This window comes from Prosopis cineraria, unplaced genomic scaffold, assembly GCF_029017545.1.
Source record: "Prosopis cineraria cultivar Desert tree isolate PC_DT_omini unplaced genomic scaffold, ASM2901754v1 PC9, whole genome shotgun sequence".
NCBI lineage: Eukaryota > Viridiplantae > Streptophyta > Magnoliopsida > Fabales > Fabaceae > Prosopis > Prosopis cineraria.
In genome coordinates this window covers 27,829,472-27,851,636 of record NW_026555340.1, presented here as the reverse complement: position 1 = coordinate 27,851,636, position 22,165 = coordinate 27,829,472, and the positions used below count along the sequence as shown (strand labels likewise).

Below are 22,165 nucleotides of genomic sequence, written 5' to 3'. Positions count from 1 at the left end.
ATTTAAAATAGGAGTGATCAAATATAATTCAATTGTATATTACCGATAATGACAAATCAGTTAAAAGAACATCTGGTCGTTAATGTCACTTTGGAGGGTCTTCCGTTAGTTATTTTGCTCAAATATCAGCTTTGGGGGGTCACTTAAATTGAAAAGCCCCATTCGCTCATACAATCTTCACCTATATATGCTTATTTACATTAAACAACAACAACAACAAGTCTTTATCTCACTAAGTGAGGTCAGCTATATGAATTGCAAGACGCCATTGTACTCTATCATTTATCAAGTTTTTAGGAATATTATTAATTAAAAGATCGCGTTCAATTACATGGCTTATTTACATTAAAAAAAAAAACAAATGAAAGTTTGTCTGGTCTGAAACACCTAACAACCGTACAAAGCTTTGCCAACATACAAATTAAAGTTAGGCTCATGCTGTACCAACAGATATAAAAGTTAGAAGAAGCCAGTCTCCATCCAGAAGGAAGCAAAGAACTTCAGTTAGAAAATCTGAAGTTCTGGGACATGAATATACCCCTACATCTCACCGAATTCCTCATGCCCGCTAACACTCAATCTATTCTCCCATTACACCTGACAATGACCAGCAAAACATAACTAAGCAAATATGGCGAAAAAGCATGCTTTCCTGTGCTGGTTCACAGGACAAAGAAATGGAAAGGAGACCCAACATATAGCCTTCATTTTAAGAATGCATAAAAGATCTAAAGTCATAAATGAATACAATTGCTCTAAGCCCTCATGTATTCTCTCCTCAATTAAACTTGATTCATTACCACTTGACTATAGATCAGAGGCCTTCAGTTTTCTAGGCCTTTTAGACTGAGCCGGTGATGATGGAGCTTCTGATATCCGCCCAGGCGCCTATACAAAGAATTTAAAAGGGAAAAAGAAAAAACAGTCGCAAGTATCAACAATACCGCAATTATGCAAATGGTCAAGAAACGAGGAGAAAAAATTATTTAAAAGACAAACAAGACAAAAAGTCAGCACCTTGCGTTTCTGGTCCCTTTTACCAACCCTCTCACCTGAAATCACGGTTATAAACATGGCTTCAACGACGTGTACCTTAAAGCCCCCAAAAATTTAAAAAGGAATAAAAGGTAGCAAGTGGCCCAAAATTAATACATTACCTCCAAAACTCATAGAATCTGGAATAAATGTCCTATCCTGATCCCCAAATGATTTAAACACTGTCAGTATGTTCATTATCACAAATTCTAGGTCTGGAACTAGAATTGTGTGCTTGGACAATCACGAAATCAATACAGTGAAACAAATGAAGGGGAGAAGTAACCCCCAAATAAACTAGTTTTCTAACCTTCGGTGTGCCAGGTGTTTCAGCGTATGAACCATCACGACCTTCTGCCTCCTTATACTGCAGCTGAAACAACAAGCAATTAAATGAAGTAAATCAACAAATAACTTTGAGAAAGGAAGTTCTTTTTTCACATTTCTGATTAAAATTCTATATGAAAAGGCATTTTCAACAATTTTGGCATTCTAAGATGAGAAAGCTCATCTGCATCTAATTATAAAGAAATCTTAACGGCTAATCACACTTCTATCATACAATAACAAATACCTGCTTCTGAAGATTGAGCAGAGTTAGTATTTCTTTTCTTAATTCAAGATGTTCTGCACAAACAGCTTTCGTTGGAACCCTTGGTTTTAAATTAACCTGAAATCAAGGGCGAAGATATAAAAGCAATGTCTAGGAAAATAAACAAGTATATTGTGCACTTCACTACCAACAGGAAACAGCTACTTAGTTGCTAAGATGGTCATGGTATTTTCATGACCGCAGAAGCAATAAAACAGATAAATCTGAACTGTATACAGGGTGTGTAAACAAACCCCAAGTTCTTGCAGTGTTTGTTCCACCCGTTTAATGGTCCGTAGTCCAGCAGATGAGCTTGCAGCTTGGACCATTTGCTCAAGCGCATATGTTCTCAAATACACACGAAGCTGAAATAATTCTCACTGTTAGACTATGATGTCAAGAATAGTAAATCGCCAAAAGTATAGATAAATAGCAGAATGTTAAAAATTGCCTCTCATAAAATTTATTAGAAGGACCACATGACCGAAGGTAGAAGATGCATTTGCTTACCATGCGAAGGGAAGCAAGAGTGGACGCATTATCTGCTGTTGATGTGGATGGAACGACTGTCGATGGAAGCTGAACACCTGATGGAAGATCACCAGAGATAGCCTTCTCCGTAGCCTCCACACCAGCATTTGATGCAGCAGCAACCTCAGACTCTTCAGCAACCTAGACATGTAGGAAATTGGGCACATGAATACTCATGACGAAACTTATATTACAATGAGCATTAATTTTGATAATAGTGACCCTAAACAAACTGATTCAAGGCCACTCATTCAACAGACTTTTTCTTATCAGTAAAACTGAATAGTTATAAGGTTACAATAGAAGAGAGCTGCATATAAATACAAGGGCCAAAAATATCCGCAAGTTTTTCAGTTCAACAATATGAAAAGACTAAACCACTAAATCATCAGCTAACCTTGATCAAACGTGTATCTCTTCATTAATAGTGGTATCAAAACATGGATAAATACCTTAGCAGGCATGCGTGATTCAGTTATTCTTTTTGCCTCAGCAAGAACCTACACAAATTTAACAAAATTAGTGCAAACTAGACATAAATGAATATAATTAATAAAAAATGGCCAATTAAAACCTCTTGATCTTTTCGCTCTTGTTGCTTTGTCTGAGAGAGGTACATGGACAGTGCTCGTTTCCGCTCTACCTCTTGTGAAACATTGTATGGTTCCTACAATGAAACAGATGAACAGAAGGCAGGTTCAAATGGTATCATGATATTCAAGTTTCATTTTACACAAAATAGTCTACTCAAAAAGGAAACAAAGTGACTTGAAAGCACCAAGCAATAACTCCCTAGAGGTATTATATGAAGTTTAATGTACCTTAACTATAGGATGCATTGCAACATCCCCAAAAGATGGAGCCCTAGCAATTAATAGAGTCCGAGATACTACAGGACAACAATCAGGAAAATCAAATTCAAATTTAAATATCAAAATCCACTTATATAGCCTATAAACAGCCAATCAAAACACAAATCTCAAAGCATGATGCATATATGAAAATAAATCAAATGGATAGCAAGCGAGCAACATAACTTAGTTCAGTGAATAATTGACAAGTACCATTATAATATCGGTCTTTCAACTCCTCTACAGTTCGCGATGATGGGAACCTGTCAGCTATTACAACAAACCGAAGATCAAACCTCTCACACAAGTCAAACAGTTGATCTGTCTCTTCCTTGGTCCACATCTACATGGTAGAAATATAACAGGTGAGAGCAGGATGCTTTATGCATCATAAAAGAAAAGGATGTAGGATACGCTGTTCTAATGTCAATCTCCTTTGACTCTTCAAGGATAAAAAGAAAAAATCAACAAAGGTGATATTATGGATAACACAAGTAAAGTAAAAATAATATCCAGATATATTTCCCATTAAATGACATCAAAATTTCCTCCCTCTTGGTCCACAATACATATATATTGACAAGGAAAAAAGAAAAAAAGTCACAGTTACAAACCTAAGGAAGTTGGTCCGATCTAAATTCTGCATGTTCATAAAATCCCAGGCCAACAATCATTTTAAATAAAAAAGTTATAAGACTACCGTAGATTATCATTCATGGCATTACCATCAGAACAACCCAAAAAATAAAATAACATTGAACACCACAAATACATTCTATTCAAGCCTCGTATTTACTGGATCTGTCAGATGCTTCTCATACTCCTCATCTGTGTATTTGATGATGTCTACAGACTGCACCACAGCAAATGAACTAGAATTCACCAATATGAATAAAGATGCCGAACTCAATAATCAAAGTTGTTTAGAAAGAAAATCACTCATGGCCATAAATGTGAACAGGCAGTTACCTTGTTATACTTGGCAAAAGAATAGTCCCCAGTTGGTGGAACACCATTTACAACTCGGACCTGCAAAACAAATAATGACATTTTCAGAGCTCATGTGTAGTAAGAGATTACCAAAAAAAAATTGAAGATATAGAACTCACCCAATGGTAAAGTTGAAGATTATCTTTACGGGCAGAATTGGTGAAAGGAAGCCACTGCCAAGTGATCTGAAGGAAGAATCCCAAACATTTAAAAATTAGTAATGACATCATAACTTAATATCTCTAGTCGACTAAAAGCATTATATAAACTGTGAAAATCAGGTAACATGTTGCAGGATTTGCTCATTGGATGTAACGAGTATTAGACATTTTTATCCTTTAAATGTTTTTACAGCATATTTGATTGACATTAGAGCTGAAAGTTTGGAAATAAAACAAAGAACTAAAGCTATTGAGCAAAAGAAAAGAAAAGAAAATGAAGCTCAGATGTCCACAGTTTGCTCATTTACAAACATAATTGGGCATCAAAAAGTATTCTCATGGGTTCGCTTAGCATAGATCCTTCCTCAAAAATGGAGAATTACGTATATTGACATGGCTGTGGGAAAAATTAGAAAGCAACACCACTTCAAATGAGAGTTTAGCTGAAACCACCAACATATACTTCTAAAATACTTCAAATATCAAAAACGACATTGCAACCAAAATCACTTCTCAAGAAGAAGAGGAAAGCATAAGACAAATAACTAAAGAAAATCAAATGAAAGAACCTTCTCGTCAGATGGAGGCCTTTTCTTTAATTGAGATAAATCAATTGCAGGCATAAGAGGCGCCAAACCACCCGTGAGCGCATATACCTACAGACACCCCAACAAAGACTTGGTCAGCTTTGCAGAACTTGGTGTTAATAAACATGAACAAAAGATGGATTAGATACCTCCCGTGAAATGCCATCTGGTTTTCTCTGTGAATCTTTTTGGGGCCGAGACCTTTTCTCTTGAATTGGCAAGGAAGTTTTGGGCAAACCTAGGATGTCCTTGGCATCCATGGAAATTTCTGAGGAAATCTAGGGCGAAGCTTCTCCAATTTTCTTTATGTACAACCACCAAAGCAAAAAACAAAAAACAAAACTCACAGCTCAAAAGGGTCAACTAGGGTTTCGAACTCTTGTCCCAATTTTCACTCAACCAATAGTTTGATTCAAGAAGTCAGACTTCAGTTTGAGGAACCGAGGTCTTTTGAATATTTTTCCTGCAGGAAAGCAATTAGAAGATTTTAGGCAATATTCAATACATCCATCACGCCTCCGCTCCATGACTTGGTGCAAAGTGCGGACTAGGGGTGTGTACGGGCCAGTTATCAATTTAAAGCCCAGCCCAAAAAAATCCGGGGTTCCGGTCTTTAACCTGTGATCCCGTCTGACCCAGACTATCCCAGCACAGAATCGGGTTCGACTGGGTTAGGGGGATTGCTGCCCACTAAAAAGAAAAGAAAAGAAGAGGAAATATGTACAACCACAACACAACATGGCCCAAGGGGAATCTGATTCTCATTTTGAATGAACCAAAAAATTGTAAACCTGAAGGCTGGAGTCTATTTAATCAATATTTCAACTAATAAACAGTGTTTCAAGTATGCAATGTGTGTTTCAAAAGAGTTTGCCCAAAAAAGAATAGAGGGAGAGAGGATTTTATTTCAGACACAACCTAGAAGACCCACGAGACATGAAAGCAAGTTAACAATATTCTTAAACACACAACTTAATCGGAACCATAATATATAAACTTGAGATATGTTCAATCAATATCCAGCCATTCAATAAACAAGTTAACAAGATATATTCAATCAATATCCAGCCCTTCATTGAACATGTTAACAAGATATATTCCATCAATGAACAACATACATACATACATAAAGTATAAACATCAACGCTGCTGCAATTCAATCTTCTTCTTGTGCTGAAAATTCATATACATTACGGGGAAGAGAATGCTTGAAACTATTAAATCAATAAACAAGTTAACAGGATATATTTCCAATCAAAGCCCATAAGAAACACATAATTTAAACCAGATGCTTTCGATATTATGAATCATAACCAAAAACCATAAGAAATATACTATGGTCCAAAAACATAGGCCTGGCTTGGGAGGAGTCATTGAATTTTAAGAGGTTGGAAATGAGATTGGGAGTGGCATTGAGAGCAATGTTGGGAGTGGAAATAAATTTTAATCGATGTTTAGTGGGATTAAAAAAAACTACTAGATCAAACAAAAATTAAATAGAAAGGCATAAATACCCCCATCTTCTTCCTTCAACCAATGGCTATTGAGCTCACCACATCTGGACCAAGGCACGATGGGTTCAATTTATTATTTGGAGAACCTTATGAAAACATTTACAGAATGAAAAATCCCACCGATTTGAATTGTAATAAGAACTAAAAGTAAGTTTCAACATTACATTAAAGAAAAAGGAGAATAATGAAAAGAATGACTTGCAAACTCCAATTTCAGAACAAAATGAGATCGACTACTTCCTAAAAGTAAAACCTTCTCATCTGATGAACTTTTATGCCAAGGGTGACCTTCTCATCTGATTGATGGTGTTTAGTGTGGAGGAGGAGAAGGAAGGAGACACTATGAGGCAGCGACTATAGACGGTGTTGTGACGTGATATAGTGCAAGGCGACAGTGCAACAGGTACAACATCAATGGAAGCTTGGAGCAATGTGAAGGGACAACTAAAATGACATGGGACTTTGAAAACAGAGAGAGACTTCAAACACCAACAAGGATAGTGAAGGGAGAGATGAGGGGAAGGGATGGAGTGAAGGGACAACCTAGTCTTAAAATGTTCAGTCTTAGGATTAATTTTTTAATAGGGGGAGGTGGTGTCAGGTAATTGAGGAGGTGGTATCAAGTAATTCCATGTAAGTAGGGATTAATATTAGGATTGGAATGCTTTTTACTACCTGCAAATGATTAAAAGTTGGGATTACTCAATCCTAATAACAGGCTGTGGATAATATATAATCCATTGACAAGAAGCTTAATATATAGTTAAATTTATTAACTCAAGTAGAATGCATTCTCATGGGTAAGAATAATTAAAGAAAAGAAACTCATAGCTACATCTGATGGAAAAGGAGGTACCTAGTTGACGAGCTTCAAATAGATCAACAGAAGGTTGGAATGGTGTGGACAGATGGATGGAGTGTAAGAGAAAGACGAAGATGAAGCCACTTTGGCGATTTTAGGTCAATAAGCATAAAGATTAACTTAGGAAGGGGGGGAAACATTAAAAGCAATACCACATGGATAGAGTAGTAGAAGAGAGAAGAGTAATGAAAGCCAACGATGTTCAATGGAGACGGATAGCATAGGATGGCTGTTGAAGAAAAAGAGGAAGAGAAGGGCAAAAGAGACGTTGGTCGATCGAAGGATGCCTGAAATGGTGAAACGAAATGCTGAATTGGGATTTTTTTTTAGGCCAACATTGGATTGAGAATTTAGATTTTACTTTTTACTTTAGGCTCTATTTGGCACAAAGATTTTTTGCAAATAGAAAGGGGAATTGCATGGGAATGTCCCCCCCCCCCAATATTTCGACCTATGAATACGTTTGGTTTGTAGAATACTTTTATCAAAATGGGAAGGGAAAAGAAAAGGGATAATATCCATTGAAAAACTCTTGCAAAATTTAATACTTGACAAGAATTTTTAACAAATAAATATTGATAATTAATAAGCAAAATTATTGTTTTAACAAGTAGTTAATTTGTTCAATTGTTTCTTAAATATAAATTCTTTCAATAATTCTTTATTAATATTCTCCCAAAACAAAATGAGATAAGAATATTTTACCAATTAGAGAAGAAAAGGAACATTATTTGGTTCAATGGCAAATAAAAATAAATTGAAGTACTATAAGTCATCGATCTTTCAATAAATAAAAATATTCTTTAACCTATATAATGGAAACTACTAAAATAGCATCCAATTTTAATTTTTTTAAATTGTAAAAAATGTTTGTTTAAGATAAAAAATGTTTTATTTACAAAATATTTCTCATTTGAATTTAAGATACAGTGAATATGCTGGCAAAAAAAAAAGACATACTGAATTTGATTTCTTTAAAAATATGTCATAGTTTTTTTTGTGTTAATATGTGATAGAAGTGTCTTGAGACCCGCTCATTGAAATATATATCATTACCAATAGATATAACAACATTTCAAATAAGGAACATTAAATTATTTGTTTCACCGTCAATGCTATTGGACTGATCAAGAGAGATTTTCTACATGATCATTCCTTTGGGAATATCTCATAGCAAGTTAGAGTACTATTTAATAGAGATTGAAATGTAAAGAATTTTATGTTAAGAGACTTTATTTACAATGCTATTAGATTAACTAGACTTATTCAGATCATGTCAGTCCAAAATTACATCCTTAACTATCCTCTACCTTGAGTTAGGAAGATAAAGGAGGGTAAAAGAAGCTTGTATTTTGTTGTACCTATGTAATTCTTGTTGAATTTATGAACTATTTTTATTTTTAAAAAATATTTGCTTTGGCAAGTAAACTAAGCAAATATGTTTGTTTGTTTTTTTTAATATCAAAAGAGAACCTTCATAGTTCATACAAAACTCAATCAGATTAAACTGCGCAAAACTCTCCTCTCTTTCAACCATTATTTCAAAAGATGTCCTTTTGCTTGAAGTATGTTTCAAGCTTCTTCTCCAACCCTTCTAAGAACGCTTATTTATGCTATCTGTAATCTTGTAGATAACACTGCCAAAAGCTCTGGAGCTTATTCATACTGTTGGAACTAGTTCCTAAATCTCTTGAGATTTCCTCTCTGTGTTGAAAGAATATGCTCTTCGCAAGAAGAATGAAACATGCTTGCCTGGAAAAATGGTTGGAACAGTGGTCAAGCTTGATTATTGTTGAATGGATAAAGAAATTTTATGGGTGCTTAGTTGCTTCGTTGTAAAACAAGGCCACGTAGGGAAACGTGGAAAACAATGCAAAATCTCCTTGCTAGAGACGCACTTAATCACGTTGCTTACAAGGCAACTAACTTGCTCAGTACTTGATTAATGTATTCTAACTTTAAACCTCACGATACAATAGACCAGAGTAAAACTGCATGTTTGGCCTTTGATATTTTGGACAAGATTGGCCAGTCGTATAAATGTAACTTGATCATACTTCCATGGAAATTCCAGAGAAAGAGGTAGGAGCTACTACTCCTACCACCAGGAGAATCAACACTCAGTATAATGGCAGCGACTTGTACGACTCGTTTGAGTTCAGACAAATGACTCATCAGATCAACAAGGCGATGCAAGTCTCGTCCTCCTCCCCGGCTTACCATGAGATGAAAGACAGGATGAAAAAGGCTGTTAAAGGCTCCAACGCTGCCTCGCCGACGTACCTTTTCCGCCTTAATTCTCCACTATATCGTCACCACTTGAATCGAATCTATAAGGAGAGCGCAACAACTCCGAGAAGGATTTCCGGTCTGAAAGCAGCAGATAAAGGATCAGGCCGGAGGCGAGCAAGAGTTAAAGGTTTTGTTGCACGGCTGTGGATGAAGGTGAAGCAAGGTTTTCTGGGGATCAATGGTGAAACGGATGGCGTTAGCAAGTAGATCATCTTTTGAATACCAATAAAAGATAAGGCGCCAAAAATTGTGCTAAGGTAATTTCGTCGTATTGGAAAATAAAGTATCCATAAAAACGGGGGCAAGAAAAAATACTGCGGAATCTGTAAACTGCAAATAGATTGTCTCTGAAACGATGTTACTTCACTGTTCGCCTGTGACTGGGTGACAAGGAAGTACTCATTACAATAACCTGCAAGTTGTAGCTTTCCCGAAAGCAATCGGATAAGAGAATTTTGAATAAACATCAATTGAAAGAGTAAAACCATACATATTCATATTTACGCACTTCTTCCAACGTATAACAACCGGTTATCCTGTCAAATTATATATAATCAGAGTCTAATGTTTTTCCACCAATAGAACTTATGCAAATCATGAGCAAGGGCAAGAGAGGCATGAGCTTCTCGCAGCACATGGCATGCCACAAGTAACTGGGAGGTGGATGTCCTGTATGATTATCAATAACAATGAAAATTGACAAAAAACCAAAAAAAAAAAACAAAAAACTATCTGATTTTCATTCTCTCTCTTCATTAATACACAGTCCGCGTAAAAGCCTGCTCCAGAGAAACAGAGTTCAGGCTATGATGTTTCGAAACCGACAAGGAAGAAGACAAAGGGCATGTAATATATATACATATATATATATATATATATTTCAAAAGAGCTGCTACGAAATCTCTCGTAACTCGGTGGAACGGTGAAAAATTCTAGGGCACCCTCAGTGCCATTTCTTGAAGAAGAGCTCGCTTTTGTGAAGCCTGAATTACATGATTTGTTCCAGCAAGCTATCTGATTTCCATTCTTTCTCTTCGTTATATATAATATTCGTATAATGGCCTGCTTCGGAAGCAGCAGGAAGTTCAGACTACGATGTTTAAAAAAACGAAAAGGAAGAACAAGAGAGTATACAAAACACACACACACACACACACACTCAAAACAGCAGCTACAAAATCTCTTATCACTCAGAAAATACGTGTCTAAGTCAGCCTCAGTGCCATTTCTTGAAGAAGAGCTCGTTTTTGTGAAGCGTTGATTACATGATTTGTTTCTGCATTTTCTAGCACGTCAGTGATTATTGCAGCCGCATGACCTAGAGGTTCTTCAGACGCTCTCTTCAGCATAAAGGCCTGAATAACCACCCAAAAAAAATAAATAAATAAATAAAGGAGAAAAGGCACGAAGGTTTATAAAGAACTGACCAATTAGGAGAGGATTAAATAATCTTAGTAGCTGTTTTGCAGTCACAAGCACAAATTAAACCATCAGATGAAGCCAATAAATATTTTAGGCACTGGAACAGAGATAGTGTTGTGAGGATTAGAAAAGCACCACATTTACTTGTACCCAAAAGGAAAACATTAAAATAGCATTCTCACAATTAGAATCTATGTATTCAAAATTCTTGTTTGAGTAGTTTAAAAAAAAAATTAAATGAAAATGAGAGATGAATTGAGGTTCAAAATGAAAATAAAAAATCAGAAGTGATGATTTTACTTATATTTTTCAATCCACAAGAGATAAGAAAAGATCTAAGAGTCATTGAGGCATCAATAGTAAAAATACAAAGAGAATGAAGTGATTGAAGTTATTATAATTTCAAATGACTAGACTATAAGAAGAATTTAAAATTAAAAAAGAAATGTAAAAAGAGATGGAAATCCAAATCATAAAATTTTGTTCATCCAAATGAGGGATTTGATATAAATCTAAATCCAAATTCAAATCCAAATTTCCATTAATCCAAACACATCATAACAGTATCAAGAGTATTTCTTGAGAATTGAGATCATTGAAGTTAAAATTTTAGCAGCAGAGGGCCATTTCTCTGATCAGTATCATTCAAACTAGTTAATCAGATCTCTACTGACTTGTGAAATATAGAAATTAAGTAATGTAAACAGTGAAACATAAGAACGTAAAAAATGCATGAACTAATTGTTAACATAGCGGGTGATGCATTAAATCTGCACCTCCCTTCTTGCTCGAGTGTGAGAATGAAAACCTGGCCATGATGAGTAATGAACAATGTACAAGGGAGGTGCTGAAACCAAGGCTCCCCATCAATTTGAACAGGAAATGAAGCACACAACTGTATCTTGATTGACTGTCCTTGTGCAAGTCTTCGAGCCCGAGAAAGCCCAACCTGTTTTCCCACAAAGCCATCATCAGATGATTCTGACATTCATGATTTCATAATTCAAATACAGATATTGTCAAAGTCAGGCATCAAAAAGAGTTCATTTTAACTCAGTTAAGCTTAAACAGAATGGATAGATATATGGCACAAAGAGGCATAAGCTAAACCCAACTGAAATGTGGTTTCAGTACCCAAAAACATGATAAAACAAGAACCTTCATGTTTTCTTACTTCTCTGTTCCTTGGGGTTTTCGTTTCAGAATTCATTTCGAATTTAAGTTAATCAACTCCATGCTCTTTTTGAGTTTTCCTCAGTATCACCAGGTTTTAAACGAATGCCCCCAAAGGGTCCAGTATGAGATTTTCTAATGTCCTCAAATTCTAGACCCTTTATCTACATCACAAGCAAATTCAAAACATACAGTTCGTCATTAGAATGAATATCAGGATTTCATTTTTACCTGCAGCTTGCCAAGGTGCCATGTTCCAGATATGACCACAACCTCAAGTACCTTATCGTGCATAGATTGTGGATCAAAATTATCATAGTTTTCATCCTCATTGTGCCACAAATCTACACCTCCCATGTAACTTCCAATATTTGCAACCAGCACCCCTTCAGCATCCTGAACAGATTAAAAGCCAGAGTAATTAACAATGAATGGTGATGTCTTCTTTTTCTTCTTCTTTTGGGTTTCTTTTTTAGGTGGAGGGAATGGAAAAGTATGATTTCCATATATAGAATCACCTCAGGAACCTCAACTTCAACACCATCCACCTCAACTCTAATCTCCCAAGGGAAATCTGCAAAGGTTCTATCTATAATACCTTTAGCACCTTCTCTTGCATATAGCACTTTGTTCATAAACTGCATTTGTTAAAGTAATTTCAGCATCGCATCTAAAAAAATTGAAAAAAGTTAAAGAGAGATCAGCAGGGGTAAACTATAATTTAAGACAGCCAGGGCACAAGAAAGCTGCGGTGCTGAATTCTCCACCTCAAGGTGCTGGATGATAAAGTTCATGGATCATCAGTTCATACACAAATAAGTCTAAACTAGCATCACGTCCGTTAGATGGTCATATCATGTGAGTATACAACAACCTTGAAAGGAAAGATCATCCATCATGTGCAAGGGTATCAGAGGCTTAGCATTATTTACCAAGCTCAAAAAGAAACATGTGAAACCCGCCAGTATAGAAATTCTACAGCAGCTCCTAAGAATTACACTGTCATACTTTGAATTCTGGAAAGGCAGCATAGCGAATAAATGATGAAACAATTTCATTTTATATATTATGTGAACTTAGCGTCCACAACCATAATAAACGTACTGGGTTTTCACCAGTTAGCCAAAGTTAACATGTTCATCACTTTCCTCTAAGCCATTAATGGAAGAAACAAACATTTAGTAACGTGGAATCCAAAATATCTTGTTACCGAATATGTGGCCTTTTCATATTTAATAGTGCACATCCATTTCACTGTTACCCCAGAATGGCCAAACAGAATACTCGATTATCTAGCATGGCATTTTGAGATAAGAGTCTAAGGCAGCTCTGACATTATGCTAAGGCTGCACCAACGATGTAGTCTTGTTTTGACACACTAAAAATGAAGCAATCTCACTGATAGTGAATATATCCAATGGAAGGGGCTTGATAACACTTAAATAATGTGACGGGGTTCAGACCATGAGGATGGAAAAAAATATATTTTGAGAATTACTCTTATTAGGGGCCAACAGTGCTTAATTTAATATGATAGTACTAGATACCAAATAGTTGTAGGAAAAAAAATTGAAGCATTCTCCTAGCTTGCATCCAGTTTCAACTTTTTGATAGTTACAACTTTTCATGAACTGGATCTTCAACATGACAAGTAATTCCAGATTAATTCTAATTAAAGATTACATACCTGGTTATAAAACTTCTCCGGATTGTCCTCTCGCAGGTTATGAATTTCCAAGGCAACTTTTGCATCACAACCAATTCCTAAAACCAAATATTGTCAGGCATTCAGAAACCATGAGTGCAATGCTAATATATTCTTGATACTTAATAATTGAAGTACTTTCGTGCCACCATAAAAGGCTGCTAGCATAAGTATTCACAAAAGGAGATGAGAATAATATCAACTTCACATGAACCAAGATCACTGTGATAAAGACAAATTTACAAGATTGAATTGAATGCTCAAATTTATATGCAGTAAATCTTGCTACACATATTAAACAATTGAGTAGAATCAGCCTACACCGGACAAAGAAGCAGAACTCATGACAGCCAAACAAACACTTCGATTTGCCTAAACCTGATAAACAATCAAACACTCAAATCAGACCATGATATTACCTCCGGACTCCTAAAGGCACATATCTTTCTCCCGTCATAATCTGTAAGTCTCTAAGCAGACTGACCCGTTACTCTGAATCACCTCAAATATTCTAATGGACTACAGTAATCTCAAGAAAAAAGAATTTTCATACCAAGGTAGTTGTTCATAAATTTTGGTGGTTGGAGCTGCTTCCCTTGCGGATTAACAATTGCCACCTTCCACCGATCAAGAATAGTAACCGCAGCTTGCTCTATGTGATGCAAAAATGTGCAAAGGCCTCCCTGCCTCTCCACAGAACCCAAACCACCTCCCCAAGAGAGAACTCTTGCAAGATCATTTCCTGTACCGGCAGGAAGAATAGCAACGGGGGGAGGTGAAACAAAATTTTGCTTGTCTATTGCATTTAGAACCCAACCAACAGTACCATCTCCCCCACATACAAGAACTCTAAAGTGAGAAACTTTTCTAAATAGATATAGCCCCACCTCTGGCCCCTGTGATGAGCTCAATTCAAAAACCTAAACAAACCAAAACAAGGTATATCAGTCGTGTTTAGTAAAATTATTTACAACCAACTAACAAGAGCGGCCAAATGGGCATTTTCAGCATATTTCATGCATATTTAGAGGAAATATTAATTACATAATGTAGTTATGATTTCATGTCATACAAATTTTTTTTAAAAAAAAAAAACAAAGGTAGTTTAGTGAAAAGAGATGAATGCTTAATAGATGGGCGTGGCTTATTGGTTAACAACATATTTCTAAGATCCAAAACACCAAAACTTCCTACTTTATATACACTGCGCTTCCATTGTTCCGGTAACTACTGCATAGGAATTTCACGTTTCATAGAATTCAGTTATTAATCCTTACAAAACATATATCCATGCATGATGGGGATTCTTTTTCATGCTTCATAGAAATACAGTCAATTCATTTCGAAAAGGTTGCATTAAAGCTTCCGTTAAGACTATGACAATGTCTTCCAAAAGCACATATTTTAAAATATTTGCCAGCAGTAGGGCAAGAAAATAGGAAACAAAATCAAGCAGCCAAATGATAACCAACAAAAGTAACAACATTACAGAGAATCAAACCTGAACAGGATTTAAAAGTATATTCAGACGTGTCCTAAGTGAATCACCACGCTGTGCACCACTCTTCTTGTTTATGAAAACTAACAATGGTCTTGCATCTGATGGCAAATCAATCAATTCGTATTGCTGTTTCACTCCCAATATGTGGAATTCATCCTTCTGACTGTTTGATGAAGTGCGCCTCAAACTGGGTTTTTTATCCATCTTATTACTTATTTGAATTGCTTCACCATCTTGGTGTTGAAACTCTTTATTCACATGACCATTACAGTTTTCATCCATTTCACAATGACCATTGACTTTTTGATGAACATCACCAATGCTTTCTGTGGACGTTTCACAAGCAGCATCACCGATCCCAGTTTCATTTGAGGGTTCAATTCCATGTTTGTACTTTTTGCTTTGATTCCTGATACTTGCACGTACCGAAGATGCTATCTCATTTGCCCCATGAGTAATTGAGCTCAAGAAACCCCCTGGCAAATTCCAGTGCAATTCCTTGACATATAGTGGGGACAATATCAATCTTCTAAATGGGCCTAAATCACATATATCACCAGTTTCATTAGACATGCTACTATGACAATCAACATGCACCAATCTTTGACACCACAAGCAACACCATATTGGAGAACCACCGAGGAAAGACCCTCCACAAAGCTCTTCACAATAGCTACAAAAAGAAGTTTCATCAGGTTGATCTGCAACATCCGTCCAACGAACAGCCCACTGGTGCATGACATGCCCATATCCAATCATAGAGACACATTTGCAGTCCTTGTGAGCACTAGGAGAACAGCTCAGATGAGCTGCTGCCCCACAAATACTGCACTGATGAAGAAAACTTTCTGAAGCCAACATAGGACCTAGTGTTTGAGAGAGGGACAAGGACTTCAAACACACACAGCAGTTTAAATTCTTTCCACGAGATGCAGATTCTAGAACCCAATTATGCGGAGCCACAGGTACTTTGTGCCTTGCCTTTGGGTTTTTCTTAGATCTAGCTATGGCTTTCATCCAACTTAGATTGATGTTTCTCCTCCACTGAAAGGCTGTATAGGCTATGGTCAAAATTCCAACTAGAGCAGCGATAAAGCAGGAGACAAAGAAAAGCCTGTCAGAAGGATTCTTAGCATTCCAACTATGAAGAAACGTTTCAAACTCTCTTTCATCATCCATTACTCAACTATAATCCACAATGATGAAACTGTAATGGTATTTAGAATTGTTGAGTTGCCAAGGGCAACAGGATGAATTAGTTCCGATAAATTTCTAGGATCATACACCTAGGTGCCATTCCAACATCTAAAAATTGCATCATCAACCTGAATATCATCTGAAAATATGACTTCATATTCCTCATTCTTCCACAGTTGTCCATATGTGCTTTGACATGCTGCATAAGATATAAGTACACATTCTTTCACTCAGAAATATCGTGATCTAGAAAGACACTCTTTTTCCATGGTTTTTTCTGTACCACCAGGTGCTTATCTGCTGACTTTTGACTCTCAATTACACCGGTTAAACTATGACAAGCGTGCAGAAAACCGACGCCCAAAGAAAAGTGTGATCTTCACGTTACAGTAACTTAATAGACACGTTGGAGACACTATATCAAAGAGTGATCTTAGCTCCTTCCACGTAACTTTTGGTAACCATAAATAAAGTCCCAACCCAAGAAATGAGATTAATCAAATATATTTGCACAAAAATGATGAATACACAAGGCATGGATCACTGAAAAGTATCCTTGACCAAATCAAAGTGATAGTTTAACTTAAAAAGATGTTCAGATAAAAGGGCAAAAATGCAGGAGCCAAAACAAGCGTACGTAAGTCAAGAGGAGAATTTGAAAAAAATTGAAAAACTCCCAGACCTAATGGCATACAAAGAGACATTAGCAACGTTTTCCAAACCAAAGTTATCAAGGTGATGAAAGCACCACCGTCTCAGTCACTACTTTTTCTAACCCACCGTTTCTCAGTTACCCAGAGGAAGCTTTCCGACCCGACAACATAGTTTCTATGCACGCCAATTAACCCGGAATTGATTAAATCACAATCTCCAGACATTTCATGGTTACCAGATGGGGGAAACTTTAGAACTTACAGTTTCTGTTGCGCCAGCAGGATCAATCTAATTGATCAGCGAAAACCCTAGTTAACTTACAGAGAAGGTTACAGTTCGGAAAATGAAGGAAGGAATCGAAGCAAATAATACCCAGGCCAGGACGTAGCTTTTCCAACACTCCGGCGAAAATATAAGAATTCTCTGGCGCTTCGAGTCTAAATCTAAAGTCTATATATATATATCGTAATTTTTTTTACCCCTTTGGTGGGGAAAATGATTTTGTAAGTGGTGACCTGGAGAAGAAAGCATGAGAATCCAATTCTTCGAGTTCCACGTCGACTAAGAGGAAGGCGGGCAGCTAATAGGGTCAGCATCCTGTGGGACCCCGTTTCTTCAATAGCGGTCTCTGAATGACTGGACAGCACTGTAGGCGTAGGACACGTGTAATTGCTCGAAATGAATTGAGCGACGGCAACGGAAAGAATTGTCGTTTTAAAGTGAACGGCGAAAAGTAGATCTCAGCAGCAAATCCGAGAACTTTCCTTTTCTTCACACAATTCAGTAATCGGTATCTAGCTATCTACCGTGTTCTGGACTCTGGAGTCTGAACTCAACTTATCCTATCATGGATTATCAGGAGGTAAGAAGGGAAAAAAAAAATTTATAATGCGTTCGAAGTTCGAATAACCAAAATGTTAAATGTATCGCATGCGTAGCTGTGATGTCATAAGTTCAATAAAAAATGATATAAAATAAAAGTTAATTAACTTTGCATTTATTAAAAAAATATTATTTATAATTTTAAAATTAAAAAAATATTTAATTTTTTAATTTTTATTATTCTTTCTGTAATTAATAACCATAATATATTATTGTATAAAAATTCAAATGACGAAAAATAAATAAGAAATAAAATTAGGGGGAAAAACATTAATTACTTAAGATTTGTCTTATATTAAAATAAAAAACTTTCAAACCTTATCTTGATATGGGATAAAATATAATTAGGTTTAATTTAGAATGTTAAGATTATCCAATAGGAATGTTTAAATAAGGATATTAATTTATTAGATTAGCTTTAATTATTTATTTATTATTATCTTAGATATCAGTATATTTAATATTAGATTTAGACTTAGGATTTAAAATTTAGATTTAAATTATTATTATCATATTATTTTTAGATATCTATAAATAGAGTTAGTTTTTTTATTTATATTCAACTTTAAATGTTATTGAATAGAATTTTCAAGAGTTTCTCCTTCCCTCCTCCTTCTTTTCTGTCTATTCCTCTCTCCCCTTTTTTGTTTCACATCAATTTGGTACCAGAGTTTGATTTCACTTCCTTTTCCTACGCGTGAAATCCACTCTCTCAAATCTTCCCAAAGCCACAAATCATCTCACAAGACCATTGGGTCTCAACTTTATTTAGGCTTAGTTGGCAATATGAGCTACAACATATGCACACGTTTAGATTATCAATATGAATATGCTGGTCTATCACAATATGCTCAACAGCGAAAGGATTATGCTCAGCAGTACACATATAATGAATATCAACAATAGCATGCCTATCTGTCGCAAGAAACTTATTGGCAAGAGAGCCATTAGTATGGTTATGAAGAGCAACAATATGAATACACAAGCCGTCAACAGTATGAGCATATTTATTGTGACAATTACAAGAGTCTCTCTCTCCAATTGAAGTATGCTAATCATAAGCGATATAAATATGAAGATCAATACCGGCATGAGTACATTGAGCAATAACAATATAAGCATCTTAATAGCCACCAACATGATTATGTTTATCAATATGAGGATGGTACTTGTTGCCATTATGAATATACTGACTTTTAAGAGAACATAGACCAAGTTTTAGTTAAACTGGATCGCTTTCGGCAAGAACGTAATTGTTATTTTCACAAACTTATGAGGGATTGTAGTGAAGTTAAGGAGGCAACATATGAGATTAAGAGAATGATCAATTAATTGACGAAACAAATGGAAGAACAAGCATCAAGCGAGCCAACAACGGCAGAAGTTCCTTATTTACCAATAGAAGATTCTCCAAACAATGATCAAGTTACTCACTATACATCAATACAAGTGGCTTCTTCTCAAATTATTTCTAATAAGAGTCAATCTCATCATATTATGGCTATTCATTGTCTGCAAGTTACATCTCTCAGAGTTACTTCATTGCTTAATGCCCAAATCCAACAAAACTTTATCTATTGAAAAGGTTTTCTAAAGATTTTGCATAGTCAAACTACTCACTCTTGCTAGCATTTGTTCTTTCACTACCTCATTTGTTGAAAAGAATTTCCATATCTGTGCACATGGATGAAATTTTATCCCATCCATCCCTCCCCAACTAATTTGTGTATCAAGTTTAACGTGTCAGGAGATGAATTTTTTAAGTGGGGGAGAAATGATGAAATATGAGATGATGATTAATTAATATAATTAGGATTTATTTAAGATATTAGAATTATCTATTAGGGAATAAGGATTTTATTCATTAGAATAGGATTTATTATTTATTTTATTGTTATATTAAATATTAATATTTTTAATATTATATTTAGATTTAGAATTTAAAATTTGAATTTGAGTTATTATTATTTTATTAGTTTTAAAGCTTTATAAATAATTTTAGGATTTCTATTTTGTATTCAACTTTTAAATATTATTGAATAAGAGTTTTTGAAAGTTTCAACTTTCTTCTTCATTCTTTCTCTTCCTCCTCCTCCTTTCTCTTTCTCTCTATTCCCCTCTCCCTCTCCCTCTCCCCGTTTTACATCACTTGCATTCAGGATTGATTAGAGCATCATGATCTTTTCGAGCAATTGAGCCTAATCAAATTACAACCTCGGTCGCCTGGAGCTTTAAGGAACGGGATTACTGAGAAGTTTGTGAAGATCGTTGTGGAATCTCCCTCGCTGACGAGTCTCTTTCCTGTAATGCTGTGACATAATATGTCTGTCCTTTGATTTAGCACCAAATTGTTTGTCTTTGAAAAAACATATTGGACACTGCAGCGAGAGATTTCATGTCCGCTGCATCCATTCAATGTTATGAGTATTTTCAATTGAATCATATCTTTAACAGATTAGTTACTTTGTTTTTAAAATTACAATCTCTTTTACTTCACTAGTCCTCATATATAAAGTCATGCACCAATATAAATATATTATTTAGTTGAAATCACATAAAATTATAATATATTTTTAATATTACCTTTAATAATATTACAATTAATATTACGATGGTGGTGAATAAATGATACAATTAATATTTTTTCCTTTTAAAAATAAGGCAAAATTGTTAAATTATTTAAAAATATTAAAAAACACTTATATGTGGGAATAAAATAAATTTTAAAAAAATACTTTACATATAGGGATAAAGAAAGTAATATTTATTTTTATTTAATAAAGTATTTCAGATAAAAAAATCTTATTAATTACACCTTTTGATTGATACTGTTTCTGGAAAATTTCATTAATTATGCATTAAAAGATTTAAAAGATTTTATATTTTTCTAATATATTGTTTTATGAAAAAAACGCATTTTTATTTTTCAACGGAAGGAGCGTATGAGGAGACGAGTATTGTATGATCGGGTTGCTCGGCTATTGGGTTCTTCCCTTCTCTTGACGCCGACGAAAGATGGAGAAATTACTGTGGCTGTGGTTCTCTGATTTCTTGTAAATGGGTTTGACCGTTTGAGTCCTAATCTTTTTTATTATTATTATTATTTCAGATATTTTCATTTCAATTTACAGCTAATAATAAAAAAATTAAATTTAAATATTAGGGGAGACAATGAATTCCTCAACAGTCAAATCCCTCCGAAGTCCAAAGCCTGCCTCGAACATATTTCAGTCATTCTTTCCGAACCACCCAAACACAGAGGGTGAAGGGTGAAGATGAATAAACTCCAATACACATACGAATAGAGACGAGCGGTAAGCTTGCAATAATTAGCATTGCAAGATTAAAAAAAAAAAAAATATATAAATGACGTTTGATTCATCAAAATATCATAATTTTTTTAAAATTTTTAAAAACTTTTCTATCATTAATTAATTTATATAAATTATTAAATTGTTTTTATTTAAAAGTATTGTTTAAATATTCATAATTTTTTTCTTATATTCACAATAATGTAATAGTAAATAAGAAATTAACATGTAAAATTGTGATTTATTATTGCGTTGTTGTGAATATAAAAAAAGTTATGAATATTTAAATAAAACTTGTGAATTAAAAAATAATTTAATAATTTATATAAATTCATTGATAACAGAAAAATCTCTAAAAATCTTAAAGGAATTATTATATTTTGAGGAATTAAATTGTCATTTATATATTTTAAGAGAATTTTATTATTATTTTCTCTTAAAAAAGAGGTTCAATACAAGTTTTTAAAGACACATTTTATGACAAATTAATACTCAGATATTTATTAAAAAAGTTAATTGTAGTCCATGCTCAGTTACGTATAAAAATACAATTGCTCCTGATAAAGAGACACTCGTGCGCAGTATAAAAAAAAAAAACAGAGAGGCACATTTGGCTTGTTGCTTGCTAGGAGAGATCAACAAAATCGTGAAATAATTTTTATCTGGTATGTTTACTTGGATGACGGAATGGAAGATTTAAGATACTAAAAGACTAGATTAAACTCCTTTGACCAAGTCAAGGAAAATTTGCGTTTGGATGGAAATTGGCTTCCCGGTGAGATGGGCTCAAGCATGGCCCAAGTGAGGGAAAAAATACCTGCAGCTTGGATACCAATGATAATCAGTCTTGCAAGTCAAAACCATAGCTTTATAAAAATATATCCAAGACACTTCTATATATAATA

At 34.9% G+C, this 22,165-nt stretch overlaps 2 protein-coding genes across 3 annotated transcripts; both read right to left on the bottom strand.

Moving 5' to 3' along the window:
* Window positions 1-281: 281 nt before the first annotated feature.
* On the bottom strand, window positions 282-7,412 carry LOC129319956 (SWR1-complex protein 4). Its single transcript, XM_054965067.1, has 18 exons — window positions 7,118-7,412; window positions 4,897-5,210; window positions 4,730-4,816; window positions 4,119-4,184; window positions 3,979-4,038; window positions 3,806-3,862; window positions 3,223-3,352; window positions 2,980-3,047; window positions 2,733-2,825; window positions 2,611-2,658; window positions 2,138-2,299; window positions 1,882-1,992; window positions 1,610-1,705; window positions 1,346-1,408; window positions 1,158-1,194; window positions 1,018-1,052; window positions 801-888; window positions 282-597 (listed from the first exon to the last, which is right to left on the bottom strand). Exons 2-17 carry the CDS (start codon window positions 5,005-5,007, stop codon window positions 808-810), a joined length of 1,305 nt encoding a protein of 434 aa, XP_054821042.1. The 5' UTR covers window positions 5,008-5,210; window positions 7,118-7,412; the 3' UTR covers window positions 282-597; window positions 801-807.
* A 2,722-nt stretch (window positions 7,413-10,134) lies between these two features.
* Window positions 10,135-17,576, bottom strand: LOC129320075 (diacylglycerol kinase 1). 2 transcript variants are annotated; one of them, XM_054965225.1, is made up of 8 exons: window positions 17,440-17,576; window positions 15,217-16,612; window positions 14,269-14,635; window positions 13,698-13,774; window positions 12,529-12,648; window positions 12,242-12,406; window positions 11,646-11,786; window positions 10,135-10,770 (listed from the first exon to the last, which is right to left on the bottom strand). In XM_054965225.1, the coding sequence occupies exons 2-8, from the start codon at window positions 16,393-16,395 to the stop codon at window positions 10,621-10,623; spliced, it is 2,199 nt and encodes a 732-aa protein (XP_054821200.1). In that variant the 5' UTR covers window positions 16,396-16,612; window positions 17,440-17,576; the 3' UTR covers window positions 10,135-10,620. The 2 variants fall into 2 exon arrangements, with proteins under 2 accessions (XP_054821200.1, XP_054821199.1); XM_054965224.1 differs by having other exon boundaries at window positions 17,329-17,543.
* Window positions 17,577-22,165: the final 4,589 nt, after the last annotated feature.

Bases quoted from the DNA above. Each gene is read 5' to 3' on its own strand.
- LOC129319956 (XM_054965067.1), bottom strand. From the start codon at position 5,007: ATGGATGCCAAGGACATCCTAGGTTTGCCCAAAACTTCCTTGCCAATT. The intron at 1,706-1,881 runs GTTTGTTTACAC...CCTTGATTTCAG, and splicing joins AAACACTGCAAGAACTTGGG to GTTAATTTAAAACCAAGGGT. The intron at 1,409-1,609 runs GTATTTGTTATT...TTGTTGTTTCAG, and splicing joins TGCTCAATCTTCAGAAGCAG to CTGCAGTATAAGGAGGCAGA.
- LOC129320075 (XM_054965225.1), bottom strand. From the start codon at position 16,395: ATGGATGATGAAAGAGAGTTTGAAACGTTTCTTCATAGTTGGAATGCT. The intron at 12,649-13,697 runs GTATGTAATCTT...TAACAAATGCAG, and splicing joins CGGAGAAGTTTTATAACCAG to TTTATGAACAAAGTGCTATA. The intron at 11,787-12,241 runs GTAAAAATGAAA...GTGGGAAAACAG, and splicing joins GGCACCTTGGCAAGCTGCAG to GTTGGGCTTTCTCGGGCTCG.